General features: G+C 39.3%; 1 protein-coding gene across 6 annotated transcripts in view; it reads left to right on the top strand.

Moving 5' to 3' along the window:
• LOC105466693 (NIMA related kinase 1) overlaps nt 1-24,408 on the top strand; it is a 229,035-nt gene that overhangs the window by 140,884 nt on the left and 63,743 nt on the right. For all 6 annotated transcript variants that reach the window (XM_071092827.1, XM_011715788.3, XM_011715791.3 and 3 more), the window contains 2 exons: nt 14,255-14,431; nt 18,837-18,957. In XM_071092827.1, the coding sequence (XP_070948928.1) occupies nt 14,255-14,431; nt 18,837-18,957 (298 nt within the window). The remainder of the gene's footprint in view (nt 1-14,254; nt 14,432-18,836; nt 18,958-24,408) is intronic.

Here is a 24,408-nt window from a genome sequence, read left to right on the forward strand (position 1 = left end):
ATGAAGCCCACTTGATCATGGTGGATAAGCTTTTTGATGTGCTGCTGGATTTGGTTTGCCAGTATTTTATTGAGGATTTTTGCATCGATGTTCATCAGGGATTATTGGTCTAAAATTATCTGGTTGTGTCTCTGCCAGGCTTTGGTATCAGGACGATGTTGGCCTCATAAAATGAGTTAGGGAGGATTCCCTCTTTTTCTATTGAGTGGAATAGTTTCAGAAGACTCTTTGTACCTCTGGTAGAATTCGGCTGTGAATCCATCTGGTCCTGGACTTTTTTTGGTTGGTAGGCTATTAACTATTGCCTCAATTTCAGAGCCTTTTATTGGTCTATTCAGAGATTCAACTTCTTCCTGGTTTAGTCTTGGGAGAGTATAGTGTTAAAGTCTCCAGGTAGTAATAATGTAAGTATGTGTCCAGGAATTTATCCATTTCTTCTGTATTTTCTAGTTTGTTTGCGTAGAGGTGTTTATAGTATTCTTTGATGGTAGTTTGTATTTCTGTGGGGTCGGTGGTGATATCCCCTTTATCATTTTTTTGTTGCATCTATTTGATTCTTCTCTCTTTTCTTCTTTATTAGTCTTGCTAGTAGTCTATCAATTTTGTTGATCTTTTTAAAAAACAGCTCCTGGATTCAGTAATTTTTTTTGAGGGTTTTTGTGTCTATCTCCTTCAGTTCTGCTCTGATCTTAGTTATTTCTTGCCTTCTGCTAGCTTTTGAATTTGTTTGCTCTCGCTTCTGTAGTTCTTTTAATTGTGATGTTAGGGTGTCGATGTTAGATCTTTCCTGCTTTCTCTTGTGTGCATTGAGTGCTATAAATTTCCCTTCTACACATTGCTTTAAATGTGTCCCAGGGATTCTGGTATGTTGTGTCTTTGTTCTCATTGGTTTCAAAGAACATCTTTATTTCTGCCTTCATTTCGTTATTTACCCAGTAGTCATTCAGGAGCAAGTTGTTCAGTTTCCATGTAGTTGTGCAGCTTTGAGTGAGTTTCTTAATCCTGCGTTCTAATTTGATTGCACTGTGGTCTGAGAGAGAGTTTATTGTGATTTCTGTTCTTTTACATTTGCTGTGGAGTGCTTTACTTCCAATTATGTGGTCAATTTTAGAATAATGGCCATGTGGTCCTGAAAAGAATGTATATTCTGTTGATTTGGGGTGGAGAGTTCTGAAGTCATCTGTTAGGTCTGCTTGCTGCAGAGCTGAGTTCACATCCTGGATATCCTTGTTAACCTTCTGTCTTATTGATCTGTCTAATATTGACAGTTGGGTGTTAAAGTCTCCCATTATTATTGTTTGGGAGTCTGAGTCTCTAAGGACTTGCTTTAAGAATCTGGGTGCTCCTGTATTGGGTGCATATATATTTAGGATAGTTGGCTCTTCTTGTTGCATTGATCCCTTTACCATTATGTAATGAATGGCCTTCGTTGTCTCTTTTGATTTTTGTTGGTTTAAAGTCTATTTTTTCAGAGACTAGGATTGCAACCCCTGCTTTTTTGTTTTGTTTTGTTTTTGTTTTTGTTTTTGTTTTGCTTTCCATTTGCTTCATAGATCTTCCTCCATCCCTTTATTTTGAGCCTATGTGTGTCTGTACATGAGATGGGTCTCCCAAATACTGCACACTGATGGGTCTTGACTCTTTATCCAATTTGCCAGTCTGTGTCTTTTAATTGGGGCATTTAGCCCATTTATATTTAAGGTTAATATTGTTATGTGTGAATTTGATCCTGTCATTATGATATTTGCTGTTTATTTTGCCCATTAATTGATGCAGTTTCTTCATAGCATCAATGGTCTTTACAATTTGGCCTGTTTTTGCAGTGGCTGGTACCAGTTATTCCTTTCCATGTTTAGTGCTTCCTTCAGGAACTCTTGTAATCCTTCAGCATTTTCTCACCTGTAAAGGATTTTATTTCTTCTTCACTCATGAAACTTAATTTGGCTGGATATGAAATTCTGGGTTGAAAATTATTTTCTTTAAGAATGTTGAATATTGGCCCCCCACTCTCTTCTGGCATGTAGGGTTTCTGCCGAGAGATCCACTGTTAGTCTGATGGGCTTCCCTTTGTGGGTAACCCGACCTTTCTCTCTGGCTGCCCTTAACATTTTTTCCTTCATTTCAACTTTGGTGAATCTGACAATTATGTGTCTTGGGGTTGCTCTTCTAGAGGAGTATCTTTGTTTTTGTTCTCTGTTTTTCCTGAATTTGAATGTTGGCCTGCCTTGCTAGGTTGGGGAAGTTCTCCTGGATAATAGCCTGGAGAGTGTTTTCCAACTTGGTTCCATTCTCTCCATCACTTTCAGGTACACCAGTCAAACCTAGGTTTGGTCTTTTCACATAGTCCCATATTTCTTGGAGGCTTTGTTAGTTTCTTTTTACTCTTTTTTCTCTAAACTTCTCTTATCACTTTATTTCATTAATTTGATCTTCAATCACTGATACCCTTTCTTCCATTTGATCAAATCAGCTATTGAAGCTTGTGCATGTGTCACGAAGTTCTCGTGCCATGGTTTTCAGTTCCATCAGGTCATTTAAGGTCTTCTCTACACTGTTTATTCTAGTTAGCCATTCGTCTAATCTTTTTTCAAGGTTTTTAGCTTCCTTGTGATGGGTTCAGACATCCTCCTTTAGCTCAGAGAAGTTAGTTATTACCGACTTCTGAAGCCTACTTCTGTCAACTCGTCAAAGTCATTCTCCGTCCAGCTTTGTTCTGTTGCTGGCAAGTAGCTGTGTTCCTTTGGAGGAGAAGAGGTGCTCTGATTTTTAGAATTTTCAGCTTTTCTTCTTTGGTTTCTCCCCATCTTGGTGGTTTTATCTACCTTTAGTCTTTGATGTTGGTGACCTCCAGATGGGGTTTTGGTGTAGATGACCTTTGTGTTGATGTTGATGCTGTTCCTTTCTGTTTGTTAGTTTTGCTTCTAACAGTCAGGTCCCTCAGCTGCAGGTCTGTTGGAGTTTGCTGGAGTTCCACTCCAGACCCTGTTTGCCTGGGTATCACCAGTGGAGGCTGCAGAACAGCAAATATGGCAGAACAGCAAATACTGCTGCCTGATCCTTCCTCTGGAAGCTTTGTCCCAGAGCAGCAGCCACCTATATGAGGTGTCAGTCGGCCCCTACTGGGAGGTATCTCCCAGTTAGGCTACATGGGCATCAGGGACCCAGTTGAGGAGGCAGTCTGTCTGTTCTCAGAGCTCAAACACCATGCTGGGAGAACCACTGCTCTCTTCAGAGCTGTCAGACAGGGTCGTTTAAGTCAGCAGAAGTTGTCAGCTGCCTTTTGTTCAGCTATGCCCTGCCCACAGAGGTGGAGACTACTGAGGCAGTAGGCCTTGTTGAGCTGCAGTTTGCCCCACCCAGTTCAAGCTTCCCGGCTGCTTTGTTTACCTACTCAAACCTCAGCAATGGCGGATGCCCCTCCGCCAGCCATGCTGCTGCCTCGCAGATCGATCTCAGACTGCTGGACTAGCAGTGAGCAAGGCTCCGTGGGTGTGGGACCCACCGAGCCAGGCACAGGAGAGAATCACCTAGTCTGCCGGTTGCTAAGACCTTGGGAAAAGCACAGTATTTGGGTGGGGAGTGTCCCATTTTCCCAGGTAGTCTGTCACAGTTTCCCTTGGCTAGGAAAGGGAAATCCCCTGACCCCTGGCGCTTCCCAGGTAAGGTGACACCCCACCCTGCTTCAGCTCGCCCTCCATGGGCTGCACCCACTGTCTAACCTGTCCAATTGAGATGAACCAGGTACCTCAATTGGAAACGCAGAAATCACCCGTCTTCTGCATGGATCACGCTGGAGGCTGCAGACTGGAGCTGTTCCTATTCCGCCATCTTGAAACCCCTGTGGAGACTTCTTTTTTAATCTATTCAGCCACTCTATGTCTTTTGATTAGAGAGTTTATTCCATTTACGTTCAATGGGATTATTACAAGTGAAGACTTGGTTCTGCCATTTTGTTTGTTTTCTGGTCGTTTTGTGGACTTCTCTTCCTTCTTTCCTTCATATCTTCATTTTAGTGAAGGTGATTTTCTTTAGTGGTATGTTTTAATTTCTTGCTTTTTATTTTTTTGTCTACCTGTTGTATGATTTTTTATTTTTGATGGTACTATGAGGTAGAAATACTATCTTATAACCCATTATTTTAAACTGATGACAACAGTGATTGCAAAAACAGATACCAAACAGGCAAAGAAAAAACTAGTAAAAACTCTAACTTTGTCCCCTACTTTTGAACTTTTTGTTTCTATTTATATCTTACTGTATTGTCTCTCAAAAAGTTATAATTTTTTTTTTTTTTTTCTTGAGACAGGGACTCACTCTGTCACCCAGGCTGGAGGGCAGGGGCACAATCTCAGCTTACTGCAACTTCCACCTCCTGGGCTCAGGTGATCTCACATCAGCCTCCAAAGTAGCTGGGACTACAGGCCTGTGCCACCATACCTGGCTAATTTTTTTGTATTTTTTTGTAGAGAAAGGTTTTTGCCTGTTGCCCAGGCTGGTTTCATGTTGCATGTTGCCCAGGCTGATTTCAAACTCCTGGGTTCCAGCAATCCTCCCACCTCAGCCTTCCAAAGTTCTAGGATTACAGGCATAAGCACCACACCCCACATAATGTTTATTTATTTTATTTCATTTTATTTTTTGAGGCAGAGTCTCGCTCCGTTGCCCGAGGTGGAGTGCAGTGGCATGATCTCAGCTCACTGAAACCTCCACCACTCGGGTTCAAGTGATTCTCCTGCCTCAGCCTCCCAAGTAGCCTGGATTACAAGTGCATGCCACCACACCTGGCTAATTTTTTTGTATTTTTAGCATGTTGGCCAGGCTGTTCTCAAACTCCTCACCTCAAGTGATCCACCCACCTCCGCCTCCCAGAGTGCTAGGATTACAGGTGTGAATAATTTTTATTTTCAATCAGTTCATCTTTTAGTCTTTCTACTCAAGATATGAGTAACTTACATACCACAATTACAGTGTTCTAATATTCTGTGTTTTTCTGTATACTTACTGTTGTTAGTAAATTTTACACCTTCAGATGATTTCTTCCATTCTTTTTACTCATTATCATCCTATTCTTTCATATTAAAAAACTTCTTTTAGCATTTATTATGGGGCAGGTCTTGTGTTGATGAAATCCCTCAGCTTTTGTTTGTCTGGTAAAGTCTTTATTTCTTCAGCATGTTTGAAGGATACTTTCTCTGGATTATACTATGTTAGGATAAAAGTTTTTTTCTTTCAGTACATTAAATATGTCCTGTCACTCTCTCCTGGCCAGTAAGGTTTTTGCTGAAAAGTCTGCTGTCAGGCACAAAAGTCAGCTACTGCTTTCCTTTCTTTATCTTTGACCTTTTGGAGTTTGATTAGTAAATGTCTTGAGGTAGTCTTCCTTGGATTACATATGCTTGGTGTTCTATAACCTTCTTGTAGTTGAATATTGATATCTTTTTCTAGGTTCAGGAAGTTCTCTGACATCCCTTTCAATAAACTTTGTACCCCGGTCTTTCTCTCTACTTCCTCATTACAACAAATCACTCTTAGATTTGCCCTTTTGAGTCTACTTTTTAGATCTTGTAGGTATTCCTTATTCTTTTTCCTTTGTTTTTTGTCTCCTCTGACTATGTACTTTTAATTGTTTTTTGTCTCCTCTGACTATGTATTTTCAAGCAGCCTGTCTTCAAGCTCACTAATTCTTTATTCTTTTGATATGTTCTGCTATTAAAGGACTCTTTTGCATTCATCAGTATGCCAATTGCATTTCTCAGCTCCAGAATTTCTGCTTGATTCTTTTTAATTATTTCAGTCTTTTTGTTAAATTTATCTGGTAAGATTCTGAATTTTTTCTCTGTTATTTTGAATTTCATTGAGTTTCCTCAAAACAGCTATTTTGAATTTTCTGTCTGAAAGGTCATATATCTCTGTCTTTCCAGGATTGGTCCCTGATAGCTTATTTAGTTATTTGGTGAGGTCATGTTTTCCTGGGTGGACTTGATGTTATGGATGTTCATCGGTGTCTGGGCATTAAAGAATTCGATATTTATTGTAGTCATTTTGGGAGGTTGTCTGTGTGCAGGAATTTATCCAATACCTCTAGGTTTTCCAGTTTGTTAACATATAGTTGTTCATAATAGTTTCACATGGTACTTTGCATTTCTGTAGTATTTGTTGTAATGGCTCTTTGTTTTTTATTTTCTTTATTTGGGTCTTCACTCTTTTTCTCTTAGTCTAGTTAGTGGTTTTTCAATTTTGTTTATCTTTTCAAAATGCCTACTTTTCTTTTGTTGTTTTTTTAATGTCTATTTCATTTTGTTCTGCTTGATTATTTCTTCTAGTTTTGCTTTTTTTTTCATTATTTTTAACTGTAGTCATCCTACTGTACTATGTTAAACACTAGAATTTTATTCTATTTAACTGTATTTTGTATGCATTAACCAACCACACTCTCCAGCTTCTGATAAGCACCATTCTACTCTCTACTTCCATGAGATCAACTTTTTTAACTCCCACATATGAGTGAGAAACATGCAATATGTATTTCTCTATATGGATAATGACCTCCAGTTCTACCCATCTTACTGCAAAAAACATGATTTCATTCTTTTTATGGCTTAATAATGGTCCATTTTGTGCGTGTGTGTGTGTGTGTGTGTGTGTGTGTGTATGTATAGTTCTTGTTGTTGTTTTAGATTTAGTGGGTGCATGTGCATGTTTGTTACCTGGGTATATCACATAATGCTGAGGCTTGGGCTTCTAGTGAACCCATCATCCAAATAGTGATGATAGTACCTGATGGGTTTTTTTTGCCTTGTCCCCATTCCCTTCTTCCTTCCTTTTGGAGTCCTCATTATCTTACTATTTTCACCTTTGTGTCCATGTGTACCAATTATTTAGGTTCCACTTATAAGTGAAAACATGTGATACTTGATTTTCTGTTTCTAAGTTAATTCACTTAGGATAATGGCCTCCAACTCCATCCATGTTGCTGCAAAGGACATGATAGATACTTCCTTATGGCAGCTTTTACTAATTTTGGATTTGACCTTTTTTTGCTTTTCTAGTTCCTTGAAATACATCATTACATTATTTATTTGAAACCTGTCTCTCTTTTTTTATAAACAGGGTCTCACTCTGTCACCCATGCTGGAGTACAGTAGTGCAGTTACAGCTTACTATAACCTTAAACTGCTAGGCTTGAGCAATCCTCTCACCTTAGCCTCCCGAGGAACTAGGACTACAGACAGCCACCGGGACCAGCTATTTTTTGTTTTTGTTTTTGTTTTTGTTTCAGTAGTGACAGGGTCTCACTTTTTTGCCCAGGCTGATCTCTAACTCCTGGCCTCAAGGATCATCCCACCTCAGCCTCCCAAAATATTGAAATTACAGCCAGGAGCTTCTGGCCGTTTTGTGATGTGGGTGTTTATTGCTATAAACTCTTAGCACTGTTTTTGCTGTTTCCCACAGATTTTGGTTTGTTGTGTTTCTATCCCCATTTGTTTCATGAAATCCATTTATTTCCTTCTTCATTTCTTCGTTGACTCAGTGTTTGCTCCGGAGCATGTTGTTTAAATTCCATGTGTATGTACAGTTTCCGAAGTTCCTCTCATGATTGATTTCTAGTTTTCTTCAATTGTGGTCTGAGAAGGTACTTGATATGAAGTAGTTACTTTTTAATTTGTTGAGATTTGTTTTGTAGCCTACCATATGGCCTGTCCTGGAGAATGTTCCATGTGCTGATGAGAAGAATGTATATTCTGCTGCTGTTGGATATGTTCTGTAGGTGTCTGTTACGTCCATTTGGTCTAAAGTGCAGTTTAAATCAAATGTTTCTTTGTTAATTTTCTGTCTAGATTATCTGTCCAGTGCTGTCAGTGGGGTGTTGAAGTCCACAACTCTTGTTATATTGGAGTCTATCTCTCCCTTTAGTTGCTTTATATATCTAGGGGTTCTGCTGTTGAGTGCACATCTGTTTATAATTGTTAGGTCTGCTTGTTGAATTTTTCCCTTCATCATTATATAATGACCTTCTTTGTCTTTTTTTTTTTTTTTTTTTTTTACAGCTTTTGGGTTAAAATATGTCTTATCTGGTATAAGTGTATGCCTTCTACCACTCTTTTTTTGTTTCCATTTGCATGGAATATCTTTTTCTGTGTCTTCACTTTCAGTCTATATGTGTAACGAGTTTATTGTAGGCAGCATATAGTTTGGTTATTTTTTTTTAATCCATTCAGCCAACTTGTATTTTCTGAATGATTAATTTATTTCATTTATATTAGAGTTTATTATTGATAGGTGAGGACTTAACTCTGGTCATTTTGTTAATGGGTTTTTGGATGTTTTGTTGTTCTTTTCCTTCTCTTTTATCGTTTCATTGTAGTTTGGTTATTTTCTATAACATTTGACTCCTTTCTCTCTCTTGTCTGTGAATGTGCTCTGTCAGGTTTTATACTTTACTGTGCTTGCATGGTGGTAGATATTGACCTTTTATTTCCACATGTAGCTCTCTCTTAAGCATTTCTTATAGGGTCAATCTACTGTTGAATTCTCCCAGTTTTTGCTTCTTTGGGAAAGACTTTATTTCTCCTTCATTTTTGAAGGATAGTTTTGGTGGGTATAGTATTCTTGGCTGACAGTTTGTTGTTGGTTTGTTTTTGGTTTTGGTTTTGTTTTCTCAGCACTTTGAATATATCATCCCATTTTCTCCTAGCTTATAAGTTTTCTGCTGAGAAAGTCATTGTTAGTCTGTTGGGGTGCCCTTATATGTAACTTGATGCTCTCTTCTTTCTGTTTTTAGAATTCTCTTTGACTTTTAACTGTCTGATTGTAATGTGCCTTGGAAAAGATCTTTTTGGGTTGAATCTTTTTGTGTCTTTAAGTTTCCTGTATCTGAATGTCTATATCTCTTACAAGACTTGGGAAATTTCCAGCTATTATTTCATTAGAGAAATTTTCTATGTCCTTGCCCATCTCTTTTTTTTCTGGAACACCCAAAATTTGAGGATTTGGGCACTTTACAGTTTCTCATATGTCACGTAGACTTCCATTCTTTTTTTTTTTCTTTTATCCTTTTATTTCTTTTCTGACCGGATTATTTAGAAAGAACTGTTTTCAAGTTCAGAAACTCTTTTTTCTGTTTAATCTACTCTATTGTTGAAGCTCTCGGTTGTACTTTTATTCAATTCATTGACTTTTGCGGTGGGGAGAGTTGGGGGCTTTTTTGCTGTTGTTTGTTTGTTTTTGAGACAGGGCTCTGTCACCCAGGCTGGAGTGCAGTGGCAGTGCCATGATCACATCACAGCTCACTGCAGCCTTGACCTCCTGGGTTCAAGGGATCCTCCCATCTCAACCTCCCAAGTAGCTGGGACTACAGGCATGTGACACCATGCTTGGCTAATTTTGTTTATTTTGTGTAGAGACAGAGTTTTGCCATGTTGCCCAGGCTGGTCTCAAATTATGAAAGAGAGAGAAAAAAATATATATTTTTACTTTGAGACAGGCTCTCTGTTATCCAGGCTAGAGTACATTGGTGCAATCATAGCTCACTACAGCCTCAAATCCTGGACTCAGGAGATCCTCCCACCTTATTTTCCAGACTAGCTAGGGCTATAGGCACATGCCACCACACCTGACTTACTTTTTTAAGAATTTCCTGTAGACACAGTATCTCACTGTGTTGCCCAGACTGGTCTCAAACTCCTGGCTGCAAGCAGTCCTTCTGCCTTCCTTTTCTAAAGCACTAGGATTACATTTGTGAGTCATAGCATCTGGCCCTGTTTTGTTATCTTTAATGATATCTATCTGTGTTGAATTTCTCATTCAAACCATGAATTGTTTTTCTAATTTCTTTGTATTATTTATCTGTGTTCTCCTATACCTCACTTAGCTTAAATTTTACTTTGAATTGTTTCAGGCATTTCGTAGATTTATTTTCGTTGGCATCTTGCTGGAGAATTACCGTGTTCTTTTGGAGGTATCATGTCTCCTTACTTTTCATGTTTCATGTTTCTCGTGTCCTTATATTGGTATCTGTGCATCTATTGTAATAATCACTTCTTCCGATTTTACGGATTGGCTTTCATAGGCAAAGACTTTTTCCCGTATAGGTATCCATGGTGTTGGTTGAGTAGGGTGTTTGGCTTTGATTTTGGGTGGGCAGAGTAGTGCAGTCTTCATATCATTTATTTGGCTGTAATCAATGTCAGTGGTATCTGTGAATTCCTGTGTGTCTTAGGTTGTGGTTGTTAGTGGAGACTCTGGTAAGGATTTACTGTGGACAGGGAGCCAGTTGAGCCAGTCCTCAGACCCCAGTCTTGGCAGCATGCTGATAATGTAGGTACGTGTTCAGGCACTGGTGATAGTGGGTCCAGGTAATTCTTGGGCCTCCGTATGGCTTACTTGGGTGTCAGCAGTAGCAATGGTGGGCCAGGTGGGCAGGGCTAGTCCCTGGGTCCATCATCAGCACTCATGGGCACCAGCAGTGGTGGCAGTGAACTGAGAGGGCTAGTCTCCAGGCCTTTAGGTGGCACGTGCAGGTGAATGGTGGCAGTGGCTGCACGTTGGGTCTCAGGGCCCTCTGGAAGGTATGTTTGGGCATCTATGGTGACAGACAGAGATGGGTAGATCTCCAGACCTCTGGACAATACACACAGCACTATTGGGGGCATCGCCAGGTTCAGCAGGCCTGTCCTTGGGCCCGTGTATGGTACATGTGCAGACAGTTTATGTTGGACAGGACTGGTTGATCTCCAGACCCTAGATGATGTGTGTGGGTGCTGGCAGGCTGGGCAGGCCCTTTCCCAGGCCCCTGGAAGGCTTATACAGGCACTAGCAGCAGTAGGCAGGGCTTATTGATCCCTGTGCCCCTGGATGATGCTCACAGGCCTTTGCCAAGGCAGGAGCAGGGCAGGGTGGGTCTGTCTTCAAGCCCTGTGGTGGTGCTGTTAGGCACAGGTTGTGCTTAGCATGGCAGTTCTACCCCCAGGACCCCAGACGGCACACTCAAAAATCAGTGGTGGTGGTGGTAGGCAGGAGGGCCTGTCCTCAGGCCCCCAACTGTGTGTGCAGGCACCAGCATCAGCAGACATAGTGGGTTGATCTCCAGTCCTGGATGACATGCTTGCTAATGCCAGCTCTGATGCATGGGGCAGATCGATCTCCCAGCTACCAGGTAGCACTCTCAGGCGGTGGCATCAGTGAGTGGCGCAGGCCTGACCTCAGGCTCCAAGCATGCCTGTCTCCATGAGCCTGAAGGTGCACACAAGTGCACATTCACCCAGGTGCTAGGGGAGGCAGGGTTGCTATCAGTGCCAGCAACTCCAGGAAGGCAGCTCCCAGGCTCTGGGGAGCACATGCTTCAGCTGCCTTTTTCCCAGGGGCAGCCTTCCTAATGTGCTGGACCACCCGTTTCCTGTGGTGTAGGACTGTGTGTGGGCTAGAGGACTAGGGACCCGGCTGCACAGTTGAGTCCAGCTCATGTCACAAGGTTGCAAATCTATAGGTGGACATGGAGTAGATGTCAGTAGGGCTCCAGGGTTGTGGAGATTCAGGGCCTGTTGAGCCCTGGGGCAGGTTGTTATCTGGTAGGGGTTGGGTTCTCAAAGTGGCACCACATGGCAGCTGCTTGGGTCTCAGGATGCTGTGTGAGTTCCAACACAAACTTCCTCTCTAGAATAATGCATCACTTTGACTCCAGGCAGTTTCCTCTACTAGTCTCAGGGCACTCGAGGGCTGAGGAGTCATGGCTGGGTTTGCAGGAGTCCAGGTGAGAATGTGGACCACTGGGGATCTCTCTTACCATTTTCCTGCACTCGGACAGGTCACTCTGTGGTGTTTCTCCTGGCTTCTAGCCAGTCCTAACCAGGCCAACTGCTTCACTTCCCTCTCCTTCCATGCCTCGGAGGTTCCCCATCCCTTTCCTGCTGAATTCCTGTGTTCTCTTTTAGATGCTCTATTCAATGTGTTAATATCTACTTGCTGTTTTGGTACTTCTCTGTGGAACAGGCGAGTGCCAGGTGTCTGTGGTCAGCCATACTGAAGCTCTCTCCAAACCCATTTTCCAAATCAATTAATATAATCTAATTTTTCTTTTATTATATTAATGTTGCAAATTTCATTGATTGATTTTTAAATATTAAATAGGCTGAAAGGTAATATTCCTTTAAAAAATTTTTACCATTTTTATGTGGTATATATTTCATTGGTTTTATTTTTCCTTTTCTAATTGTGAGTGAATTTCATTATGTTGCATTCTATTGACTATTTTGATTTGCTGCTTTGAAAATTGCCTGTTTATATTCTCTGCCCTTTTTTATATTTCATTGCTTTTTGCTATTTTTTAAGAATTTTTGTTTAGTATGGATATCCAGCCAGGCGTGGTGGCTCATGCTTGTAATCCCAGCACTTTGGGAGGCTGAGGCGGGTCATTTCAGGTCAGGAGTTTGAGACCAGCCTGGCCAACATGGCGAAACCCTGTCTCTACTAAAAACATAAAAAATTAGCGGGACATGGTGCCGTGTGCCTGTAATCCCAGCTACTAGGGAGGCTGAGGCAGCAGAATTGCTTGAACCCGGGAAGTGGAGGTTGCAATGAGCTGGGATCACGCCACTGCACTCCATCCTGGGTGACAGAGCAAAACTCTGGTCTCAGGAAAAAAAAAAAAAGAGAGAGATCCTAACATCCTCCTCTTCCTTCCCCTATTTCTTTCTATATATAGATAGAAAATTTTATGTCTGGACACCATACTGATTATTTTTACTAAATCTATTTAGTTTTCTTCCTTGAGATCTTAGATGTTCCCCATGTGCAGGTTTATCATCAGTGATAAGAAACAGATTTTTCTCCTATATTTTGATTATTTCCTATTCTTACTGTATTTGTTAGAACCCACTAAAGCATTTAATAATAATAATGCAATATGGTATCCCGATTCCTGGTATTAACAGACATGATTTTAGTGCAGAATGGTAGGGCTGAAGGAGGAAAAACACAGGTGTGATCTCTGCTACAGTCAGTTCGTTTTGGCAGGCAGTTTGTTGGAGCACAGTGCGGGGAAATGATTCTGAAACATTTGCAACACTATAGTTTTGTTCTCTGTTGACTAGAAAGAAGTAAAGAGTAAAACAACTTATAAATACTTGATGAACAACTTTTTTGCTCTGGAAATTAACTGAGCTAAGGACAGTTCCTGCTAACCCAGTGTTATAAAAGGACTGCAGCCAACACAAAGGGCCTACTTGGCTTTAGAAACAATGAATTGAAATTGAGACCAATGGGCAAGGATCTCTGTTTTTCTTCAACCATTTTAACCATGTGTATGCAGATATAGTAGGCAGAGAATTGAATTTATATAAAGTTGAGGTTTTGCCATGTGAATACAATGAGTTGAGGATGCACAAGAGAATGACTATATGATGGAATTTCTATGGATTTTAATGGAGATGACAGAAAATGTAGCAGGATCAGTGCATTGCGGGTACTTTCAGGGTAAAATTTTTTTAGAGTTGGAGTTGTAGAGGGAGAGAAGTGGGAAACGAGTGTTAGAGATTAGAGGGTGGAATACTTACCACTGGACATTTCAAGAGGCTATAATGAATGACAAAATCTCTAAGATATGAGCATTGGAGTGCTGGAGATAGGATGAAGAAGACTGAGGTAGAGTGAAGTGCAACAAACCAAGAGGCCTACCTATTGGAAGGATTATTGATACAGATATAGAAATCACCTAAATTAGTTATGACAGAGTTAGTGTTGGGGCACTTGTAACCTGGAAAGTAAAATCTTCAACAGATTAATAGGAGTGACAGGGTGGTAAACAACTGCATTAAGTTATTCTGAGGTAACTTTTTTTTTCTTTTTATTCTTTTTTGAACCTGTCTTAGGATGTTCTGAGGTAAACCTCTTCTCTCCTGGTACCAATTGAAAGTGTGGAGAATTTCAGAGCAGTTAGAAGTAACTAGGAGTTACTTCATATAAACAGAATCCACTAGTTAATAATTTTAAAAATAGTATTCTAATACACATATTAATTTTACCAAAAGTGGAAAGACGGTAAACCATTTTAACCACCATAGAAATTATTATGTACAATTGAAATGAAATTTGACTTTCATATACCGTAGTCACTTATTAACTTCTAATATGTAACAGAACTTGACTAGTAATTACCTGTTGCAGTAATGCAGCTTTTTTAACTTTGCCCCAAATGCCATTACAGATAAAATTCGTCATTTTGAGAACTAGCATGATTTTTTATTTTTTGTTTTCACAGATATTTCTCCTGAAGGGGAAAAGTACAAACCCTTAATTACTGAAGAAAAAAAAGTGCAATGTATTTCACATGAAATAAACCCATCAGCTATTGTTGATTCTCCTGTTGAGACAAAAAGCCCCGAGTTTACTGAGGCATCTCCACAGATGTCATTGAAACTGGAAGGAAATTTAGAAGGTATGTTCTAATGAGTCAAAATGAGCTATATTTGATTTAGTAAAAACTTAAATTTCACAAGCTTTATAAATAGATTATCAAAATTCATATATGTTTGGGTAATTTATCTCAAATTAGGTTCAGTATTTTTATGTTTTTAGTAATTGGTCTTTTTTTAATGACTGCCTAGCAAGTCACCCCAAAACTTAGTGTTGAAACACCAACCATTTCATCTCATGATTTTATTTGCCGGGAATTGAGTCAAGACTTGGCTAATGTGATTTTTCCTAATTCATGTGCCTTTATCTCAGAGATCAGTAGGTGCTGGTCAGCTGGCAGCTAGGCTGGTCTGAAGGGTCCCAAAAAGCTTCACTGCTATCTTGGCAAGTACAGCTTAGCTGGGCCCCTCTCCCTCTTCATGTGGTTTCAGGGCTATTCTGTGTACTCTTTCTGGCAGGATAGTCTGACTTCTTATATGATGGCCCGGGGCTCACAGATGCTAAGGTGAAAGTGGCTTGTACTCTTAAAAGCTGATCTCAGAACTAGCACTTCTGTCATGCTCTATTAGTCAAAGCAGTCACAGCCCAACCTGGATTCAAAGGGAGGGGAAACAGAACCCACCTCTCAATGGGAAGGGTGTCAAAGAATTTGCATCTGTCCTAAATCTGCCATAGTCGGCCCTCTGACCAAAAATTATTTTCATTCCTCCCATATGCAAAATCCACTCACGCCTTCTCAAAGCCTCATCTCATTATGACATTAGCTCAGAGTTTAATATGACAAAGTCAAGCCTCAGTGCAGATGGGTTTTCTCATCTACAGGTCTTCGAGTACGGTGATTCTCAATCTGAAGACCTGTGAGTAAAAAAAAAAATAAGTTCCCTGTTTTCCATACATACCACATACAATGGTGAAACAATCTTTGAGACACCTTTTCAAAAACAAGGAAGATGGGAAGCAGATAGCAGTCACTGGTCCCTAGAAATTCTAAAATCCAACCAGGAATAGCAGTGTCAGCCTGCTTCCTTGCACCAAAGCTTGGTGTGCTCAAGGGCTCTTCTGTTTTGAACTATGTTTGTCCCCTTCAGTCTGAGCTTATAATGCTTCCACAAGCAGAATTTCTAAGTAATTTTGTGGGTTTATGTGAATATTACTGATATTCACTGTGGTTAACAAAAGCCACTCATGTTTCTGAGATGGACTCTTTTCTACCTTCAGTTATCTATAAGGATACTGTAAGATAGTACTCTTGAGTTCTTAGAAATTCTTTGTCTAGCAAAGAGGGTCTGCAAGGCATGCCTTTAAATCTTTCTGTGCCATAACGGATCTTATGGGCACAACCTTGACTTCATCTTTGCCCTGAGGCCACACCCTACTGTCCTGAATTTAGTCTTTGTCTTGAGGCCATGTCTTCCCTTAAGAAGCTTTTGTTGCCTAGAAGGAATTATCCTGGACTCTCTGTGTCTCTTCTAAATTCTGCTCATAAGCTAAACTTTTTTCTTCAATTAATCTCTTTTCTTGTTCTTTATGAGAGGTTATTAAGCAGCTGTCACTTTGAATGTTCTGCTTTGATAACTCCTTAGCTAGACTACTGGATCCATAAAGTACATTTACTATCTTCCACATTATTGCAGTTACCAAACTTTCAGCCATTGTAGAACAAGAATCCCCTTTTCTCCAGCCTCCAGTAACCGTTTTTCACTGGCCAGTCTCTCACCAACAACGTCACTGAAGCCCTTCCAATTTCTGCCTGCTCCACAGTCCCAAAGCCAGTGCACGCAGGCTTTCACGTCAGCTCGCCACTTCTGGATATGTAATTCTGTTTCAGTTATCTATTGCTGCAAACAAATTACTCCTAAAACTTGGCTTAAAATAACAATTTTAGGCCAGGCTTGGTGGCTCACACCTGTAATCCTGACACTTCAGGAAGCCAAGGCTGGCAGATCGCTTGAGCCCAGGAGTTTAAGACCAGTCTGGGCCACATGACAGTACCCCATCTCTACTGAAAATATGAAAATTAGCTGCATGTGGTGCTGCGTGCCTGTAGTCCCATCTACTAGGGAGGCTGAGGTGGGAGAATCACTTGAGCCCAAGAGTTTGAGGCTACAGTGAGCCATGAGCATGCCACTGCACTCCAGCCTGGGTGACAGAGTGAGAACTTGTCTCCAAAATAAAAAACAATTTTTATTTTTATTTTATGTTATCTCACAATTTTTTGAGTCAGGAATTTGGAGGTTCTTCTGCTTCATGTAGTATCAACTGGTATTGCTGAGTGGTATTCAGCCATCAGCTGGGCTTTTTTGGAAGGCGCAAAATGATATTACTCCCATGCCTGGCATACTGGCGGGGCTTATCCGGGTCCCTCTCCTTCATTTTAGTCTCATGGCATTGCAATGTGGTCTTTCAGAATAAACTGTTTTCAGGATGGCTCAGGCTTCCAGGTATCGAATAGAATAGCTCCCAGTTCTCTTGAAGGCTCAGCGTGGAACTGGCATAGCATCACTTTCACTCTATTCCATTACTCAAAGGAATCAGCATGCCAGCTGAAATTAAAGAGGAGGAGAAACAGAGCTCCCTCTAGTTGAGAGGAAACCAGAAACCCTGCAACATGTGACCATCCTTAATTCACCAGAGTAACTTAAATAATCTTATTCATTAGAACCATAGTTACTAGTATCATTATGGAATGAAAGTTTGTTCCCCTCCCTACCCCCCAAAAAAATCGTATGTTGAAATCTAATCCCTGATGTAATGGTATTGGAGGTGCAGTCTTTGCAAGGTAATTAGGTTATGAGAGTGGCACCCTCATGAATGGGATGGGTGCCCTTATAAGAATAGGCCAGAGAGCTTTCTGCTTTCTGCCACATAAGGATACAAGGAGGAAAAGGTTATCTGCAAAACAGGAAGAGGGCCCTCTAGAACCAACCATGCTGGCACGCTGACATTGGATCCTTCAGCCTCCAGAACTCTGAGAAATAAGTTTATATTGTTTATGCCACCCAGTCTATGATATTCTGTTATAGTAGCCTGAACTAAAACAGTATCTTATGTCTTTTCTTTAAAAAAGAAAAGAAAAGAATGTTAGGAATACTATGGAAGCTGTATAGCCTAGTGCAGGAGTTGATAGACCAGAGAGTAAATATTCTAGGCTTTGCAGGTAATACAGTCATAAGTCAAGTTTATAGAATAAGTTGATAATGATACAGCTTAAAGTGCTAGGAAACAGAGTTATTCATTAAAAAATAAAAAAGGAGTTTGCCCCCAAGTGCTTACCTTGAATGAATGACCAAAATAATTATTTGAATAAAAGATAAAAACTTAAAAGTTTAGTACAATATCAGTTGTCTTTCCAAGTAAGACAGATAATTGGAAGCTTTAAAAATGGAGAAGTATGTCTATATTCCAGGGGAAGTAAGAGGGATAGTGTTGGCTTAAACAGGATAGTATTGATAATCTTAATTGGAAAGGAAAAAGAGAAGTTAACAAATACTCTTCTCATCTCTATTCACTTTTGGAAAATATCAACCAAGTGAAAAATGAGGCACTGCCAGAAAACAGAGGTGACATCTTGATGTTAATTGAGAGTCAGGCCAGGCGTGGTAGTTCACACCTCTAATCCCAGCACTTTGAGAGACTGAGGCAGGTGGATCACTTGAGGTTAGGAGTTCAAGACCAACCAGGCAACATGGTGAAGCCCCATCTCTACTAAAAATACAAAAATTAGCCTGGTGTGGTAGTGTGTGCCTCTAGTCCCAGCTACTCAGGAGGCTGAGGCAGGAGAATCACTTGAGCCTGGGAGGTGTAGGTTTTAGTGAGCCAAGAGCACACCACTGCACTCCAGCCTGGGCAATGGGAGTGAAACCCTGTCTCAAAAAAAAAAAAAAAAAATTATTGAAGGTCTAAGAAAATAGATTTTTAATGCCATTCAATTATGTTCTCAATACCATTGTGAAAGTCCAGGTAATAGTTTTTCTTTTTTGACTATTAAAAGATAGATTTTAAAGATTGAAATTTTATTTTAGTTACTAATCAGTAATATCACAGTCTATTCTTCCATATTTCTAACCACAAATATCTTTATTCTTTAAACTGTTTTTATACCTCTCTAAACAAATTTATATATGACTAAACTTTTAATGGAAGAGAAAATTTTACATAATGGTGAAAAATAGAGAGTATACCATATTACCTTTGAGCATTTTTATTACAGTAAAAGGCAAAAGAAGTAGTCTGTCATTTCAGAAATAACTGAACTAGAGACTTAACACAATAATAAGATTTAAACCCTATAGATAGACTATTTAATTTTTCTGTTTTAATGACTATATTACCCTAAAACTAGGTAGCAATCATTTATGAAAGTTTATTCAATATTCTCCTGACAAATTTTGCTTTGAGATGTTTCTTGTTATGTTTATCCTTTGCAGAACCTGATGATTTGGAAACAGAAGTTCTACAAGAGCCAAGTGGAACAAACAAAGATGAGAGCTTGCCATGCACTGTTACTGATGTGTGGATTAGTGAGGAAAAAGAAGCAAAGGAAACTCAGTATGTACATCTTTTCCTTACATTTTAAAACCCAGGTCCCTTTTGTAATAACTTTTAAGAAAATACTATAATAAGCTAATATTGCAACATAATATCCTAATATTGTAATACCTTATAAAAATAATTTAATTTTAATAGATATTCATATGGTTCAGAAATAAACAAGTATATAAAATATTTGAAGAGGCCAGGCACAGTGGCTGACACCTGTAATCCCAGCAATTTGGGAGTCTGAGGCGAGAAGATCACTTGAGGGCAGGAGTTCAAGACCAGCCTGGCCAACATGGCAAAACTCTGTCTCTAACAAAAATACAAAAATTAGCCAGGCATGGTGGCATGTGCCTGTAGTCCCAGCTACTTGAGAGACTGAGGCACAAGAATCGCTTGAACCCAGGAGGCAGAGATTGCAGTGAGCCAAGATCATGCTACTGTACTGCAGCCTGGGCTACAGAGCAAGACTCTGTCTCAAAAAAAGTAAATGAAATGGGCCGGGTATGGTGGCTCACACCTGTATTCCCAGTATTTTGGGAGGCCGAGGAGGGCAGATCACCTGAGGTCAGGAGTTCGAGACCAGCCTGGCCAACATGGCGAAACCCCATCTATACTAAAAATACAAAAATATTTTTTGACTAAGTTTTATCTTTTTATTTATATTTGCCCAGTCTGCACTGGCTCATCCTTCTGTTTTCAGCTTTTCTGAATTATTTTATTTTAATTATGTTTCTGATGTGGTTTGTGATTCAATCTGAAATTTTTGTGTTTAAATATCTAGTTAATTTACAGAAGTATGATATATCTTTGATATAATAGTTAAATTTTGTTGTGTATTTTATTTTTATATTCTTTTTAGTCTTTTGCTATATTGGCTTTATTGATTTTTTTAGTGACTTTCACAAAAGTCACTAATAGACTTTTGTGAGCAATTTTAGTTTACAAAAAAATGAGCAAAAATTATAGACTTACTATATACCCCTCATTCCCCACCCCCAACAAATTTTTTTTCTTATTCCTGGCAAGCTGTGATATTTTTAACATCTTGCATTAATGTGTTTTATTTATTACAACTGATGAGTCAATATTGACACATTACTGTTAACTTAAAGTTTATAGTTTACATTAGGGTTCACTCTTTGGTACATTCTACAAGTTTTGACAAATGTATAATGACATGGATTCACATTACACTATTATTCCTATGATACTGTACAATCCTCTGTGCTTCACCTGTTTATCCAGTCTTCTTTCCACCCCACAATCCCTGACAGCCACTGATCTTTTTATTGTCTCCATAGTTTTGCCTTTTCCAGAATGTCATCTAGTTATATAGTATGAAGTCTTTAGATTGGCCCCTTTTGCTTAGCAGTATGTGCCCAGTGGCTCACACCTGTAATCCCAGCACTTTGAGAGACTGAGGTAGGTGGATCTCTTGAGGCCAGGAGTTTGAGACCAGCGTGGCCAACGTGGCGAAACCCCGCCCCTACTAAAAATACAAATAAATTAGCTGGATGTGGTAGTGTGCATGCCTGTCATTCCAGCTACCTGTGTGGCTGAGACATGAGAATCACTTGAACCCAGGTGGTAGAGGTTGCGGTGAACCAAGGTTGCACCACTGCACTCCAGCCTTGGTGACAGAGTGAGACTCTGTCTCAAAAAAAAAAAAAAAAAAAAGAAAAACAAAAAGTTCCTTAAAGGCAGAGACAGTGTCTTCTATTCTTTAAATCATTTTTATATATTATAGGAATAATAGAAAACCAGTATTTGATATGTATATATGGAAATTTAATAAATGGTAAAGATGGTGTTTCTAATCAACATAAAAAGATAACCTATTTAATACATGCTTTTGAGACAAATCAGTCACAATTTGGAAAAAATAATCATTTCAATTTCTGAAACCATTCAACAAAACAGTACCAGATTGATTAAAGACCTAAATAAAAAAATTTTAAAGGAGGCAGCCTAACATAACAATTAATATCCAGAATTTATAAAGAATGTGTATAAATTAATAAGAAAAAGACAAAAGTCCAAGAGAAAAATGGGGAAAGGCAATGAATAGGCTATTCATGAAGGAAGAAACCCAGATAGTTAGTAAATACAACAGTGTGATACTTTAGGAGTTATAGGGCGTCAATAAAATGACAGACGAAGAAGTCAGATTCCTAAGTGTTTCATAGACTAACTTAGTGGAGAACTAGGGTCCTGCGAATGTCACTGCTAGTCAGATACTTACTCCTCCTCAAAGAAGAGTGAGTAAGAGGCAGGGCAAGAGTCATTGTCCACATCAATGGAAAAGATATATTTTCCACTGATTGTTTTTCCATAAAATAACATGAAATAATATATGTTATAACATGAAATGTTATATTCCAAAAATAACATGAAATGATATATGATAATATGAAGAGAAATGATATATCAAATATCTGTGAGGGATTGGGACTACAGTGCTTTGATGGACTGCAAATACATACATGAAATGGTAGAGCCAGTTTAGAGATCCATTTGACAGTTTCGTTAAACTTTTAAATGTGCACATCCTATAATATACCTCTTTTATTTTTGGTATCTACTCTCCAGATCATTCATACATGAGCACAAAGAAGCAAATGCAGGAATATTCATTCCAGAAGAGTCACAGCAAATAATTTGAAACAGCCTAAATATCATTAATAAGGAGGTAGCTAAAAATACTGCTGTGTTTCTGTTTACAGCCATCCTTTAGTATATTTGAGGGATTGGTTCCAGTATCCTTCATATACCAAAATCTACACATACTCAACTCCCACAGTCGGCTCTGTGGAACCCATATATATGAAAAGCCAGCCCTCTGTATACACGGGTTTGCATCCCATGCATACTGTATTTTCAGTCCACATTTGGTTGAAAAAAAATGCATCTAAGTAGATGCATGAAGTTCAGACCCATGTTGTTCAAGGGTCAACTCTAAAGTGTTATGGAATATAATACAGCACCTAAAAGATAAAAGAATAAATGAGACTCTTTATTAATATGGAAATATGTCTAAAGCATTGATTAATGGAATAAAATAATATTGAATGAAAAAAGCATCTCCATGTATTAGATTAGCATGTAAATTTAAAGAAAAAAGCTGGCAAGGTGTGCACCAAACTAATAATAGGAGAGGCAACTGGAATTCGAGTAGTTAGGAGTCCTAAAAGGAACTTTACTTTTTTATTGGAATAAAATTCATATAACATAAAATTCACCATTTAAAATTGTACAAGCCGATGACATTTAGACATTCACAGTGGTGTACAACCATCACCACTATACAGTTCCAGAACATTTTCATCACCCACCTCTCTATCCATTAAGCAATCATCCCCCATTTTTTTCCTCCCCACCAACCTCTGGCAGCCATTAATCTGCTTTCTGTCTCTGTGGATTTAGCTATTCTGGATATTTCTTACAGAATCATATAGTATGTAGCCTTTGTTTCTGGCTTCTTTTACTTAACATACTATTTTTAGTTTTTCATCCATGTTGCAGGATATGCCAGTTCTTCATTTCTGTTTATGGCTGAATAATACTCCATTTTATCTATATAGACATAAATACACACACACCATATATTTTTATAATTCATCAGTTGATGGGCACATAGGTTGTTTCCACCTTCTGGCTGTTGGAAGAGTGCTGCAGAGAACATTGACATGCGGCATATGTTTGAGTCATTGCTTTCAGTTCCTTTGGTTATATACCTTGGAGTGGAATTGTGGCATCATATGGTAATTCAGTTTACCTTTTTGAGGAACCAAGGGGCATTATATTCTGAATGAAAAAAAATATGTTGCTTGACTGGGAAAAGTGACTTATGCCTGTAATCCCAGCACTTTGGGAAGCCAAGGTGGGAAAGTTGTTTGAGGCCAGGAGTTTGATACCAGCCTGGGCAACATAGCAAGACCCCACCTCTATGGGAAAAAAAAAAAAAATAGCCAGGCATGGTTGCATGTGCCAGTAATCCCAGCTACTTGGGAGACTGAGGTGGAAGGATCACTTGAGCCCCAGAGATTAAGGCTGCAGTGAGTGCCATGATTATGCCACTGCACTCCAGCCTGGGCAGCAGAGCAAGACCCTGTCTCTTAAAATAAATATATGTATAAGCTTTAAAAATAAAAAACAGAGGCTGGACATGGTGGCTTATGCCTGTAATCCCAGCACTTTGGGAGGCCAAGGCGGGTGCATCACCTGAGGTCAGGAGTTCGAGACCAACCTGACCAACATGGCAAACCCCGTCTCTACTGAAAAATACAAAAATTAGCCGGGTGCAGTGGCATCTGCCTGTCACCCTAGCTACTCGGGAGGCTAAGTCATGAGAATCGCTTGAACCTGGGAGGAGAAGACTGCAGTGAGCCAAGATTGTGCCACAGCACTCTAACCTGAATGGCAGTGAGACTCTCTCAAAAATAAATAAATAAAAATAAAAACAGAAAATGGCTGAAAATCTGAAAGTGAAAAAGTAGAAAATTATTTAAAATTTGAAACAGGACGGGCACGGTGGCTCACACCTGTAATCCCAGCACTCTGGGAGGCTGAGGTGGGCAGATCATGAGGTCAGGAGATCGAGACCATCCTGGCTAACATGATGAAACCCTGTCTCTACTAAAAATACCAAAAATTAGCTGGGCATGGTGGCCGGCACCTGTAGTCCCAGCTACTTGGGAGGCTGAGGCAGGAGAATGGCGTGAACCGAGGAGGTGGAGGTTGCAGTGAGCTGAGATAGTGCCACTGCACTCCAGCCTAGGCAACAGAGCAAGACTCTGTCTCAAAAAAAAATAAATTAATTGAAAAAATAAAATAAAATTTGAAACAGGTTTAAAAGTATTTAGAAAATAAAAACTTACCTATAAGCTAACTCCCAGAGATAAATTATTGGTACTTTTGGAATATATCCCTCCAGTCCTTAAATTTTTGTTAAAAAAAAAAATGCATGAATTTAATTCCCAAGCATACAGAGATAAAAATTGTGAGTTCTTTTTTATTTTTTTTCCTCAATTTTAATCCCCTCCCTTTGAGGTTTAAAATATTTTTGTGAATATTATTCTATTTTTCTGTGCTGCAAACCATTTTTTCAAAACCTAACACCATTTAATACAAATTGGTCTGCGAATCACTTTGTTTACTTAACAGTATATCTTGCCTATTCTAATCAGTTTATATAGATCTCTGCTTCATTTTTTAACAGCTGCATGATATTCCATGGTATTAATATATTGTAATTGTTTTATAGTCTCCACTCTTAAGGGGCATTCCCATTCTTTAAAGTAGTGGTTCTCAGATATTAGCATGTGTTAGAATGACTTTGGGACTTTTCACAACTAATTGCTGGGCCTTATCCCCCCTTGATTCACAGGTCAAGGGTGAGCCTGAGAATTTGTATTTCTAACCTGTTTCTTTACTATGCCGTTGTCTGGGGAGTATACTTTG

This window comes from Macaca nemestrina, chromosome 3 (genome assembly GCF_043159975.1).
Source record: "Macaca nemestrina isolate mMacNem1 chromosome 3, mMacNem.hap1, whole genome shotgun sequence".
Taxonomy (NCBI): Eukaryota; Metazoa; Chordata; class Mammalia; order Primates; family Cercopithecidae; genus Macaca; species Macaca nemestrina.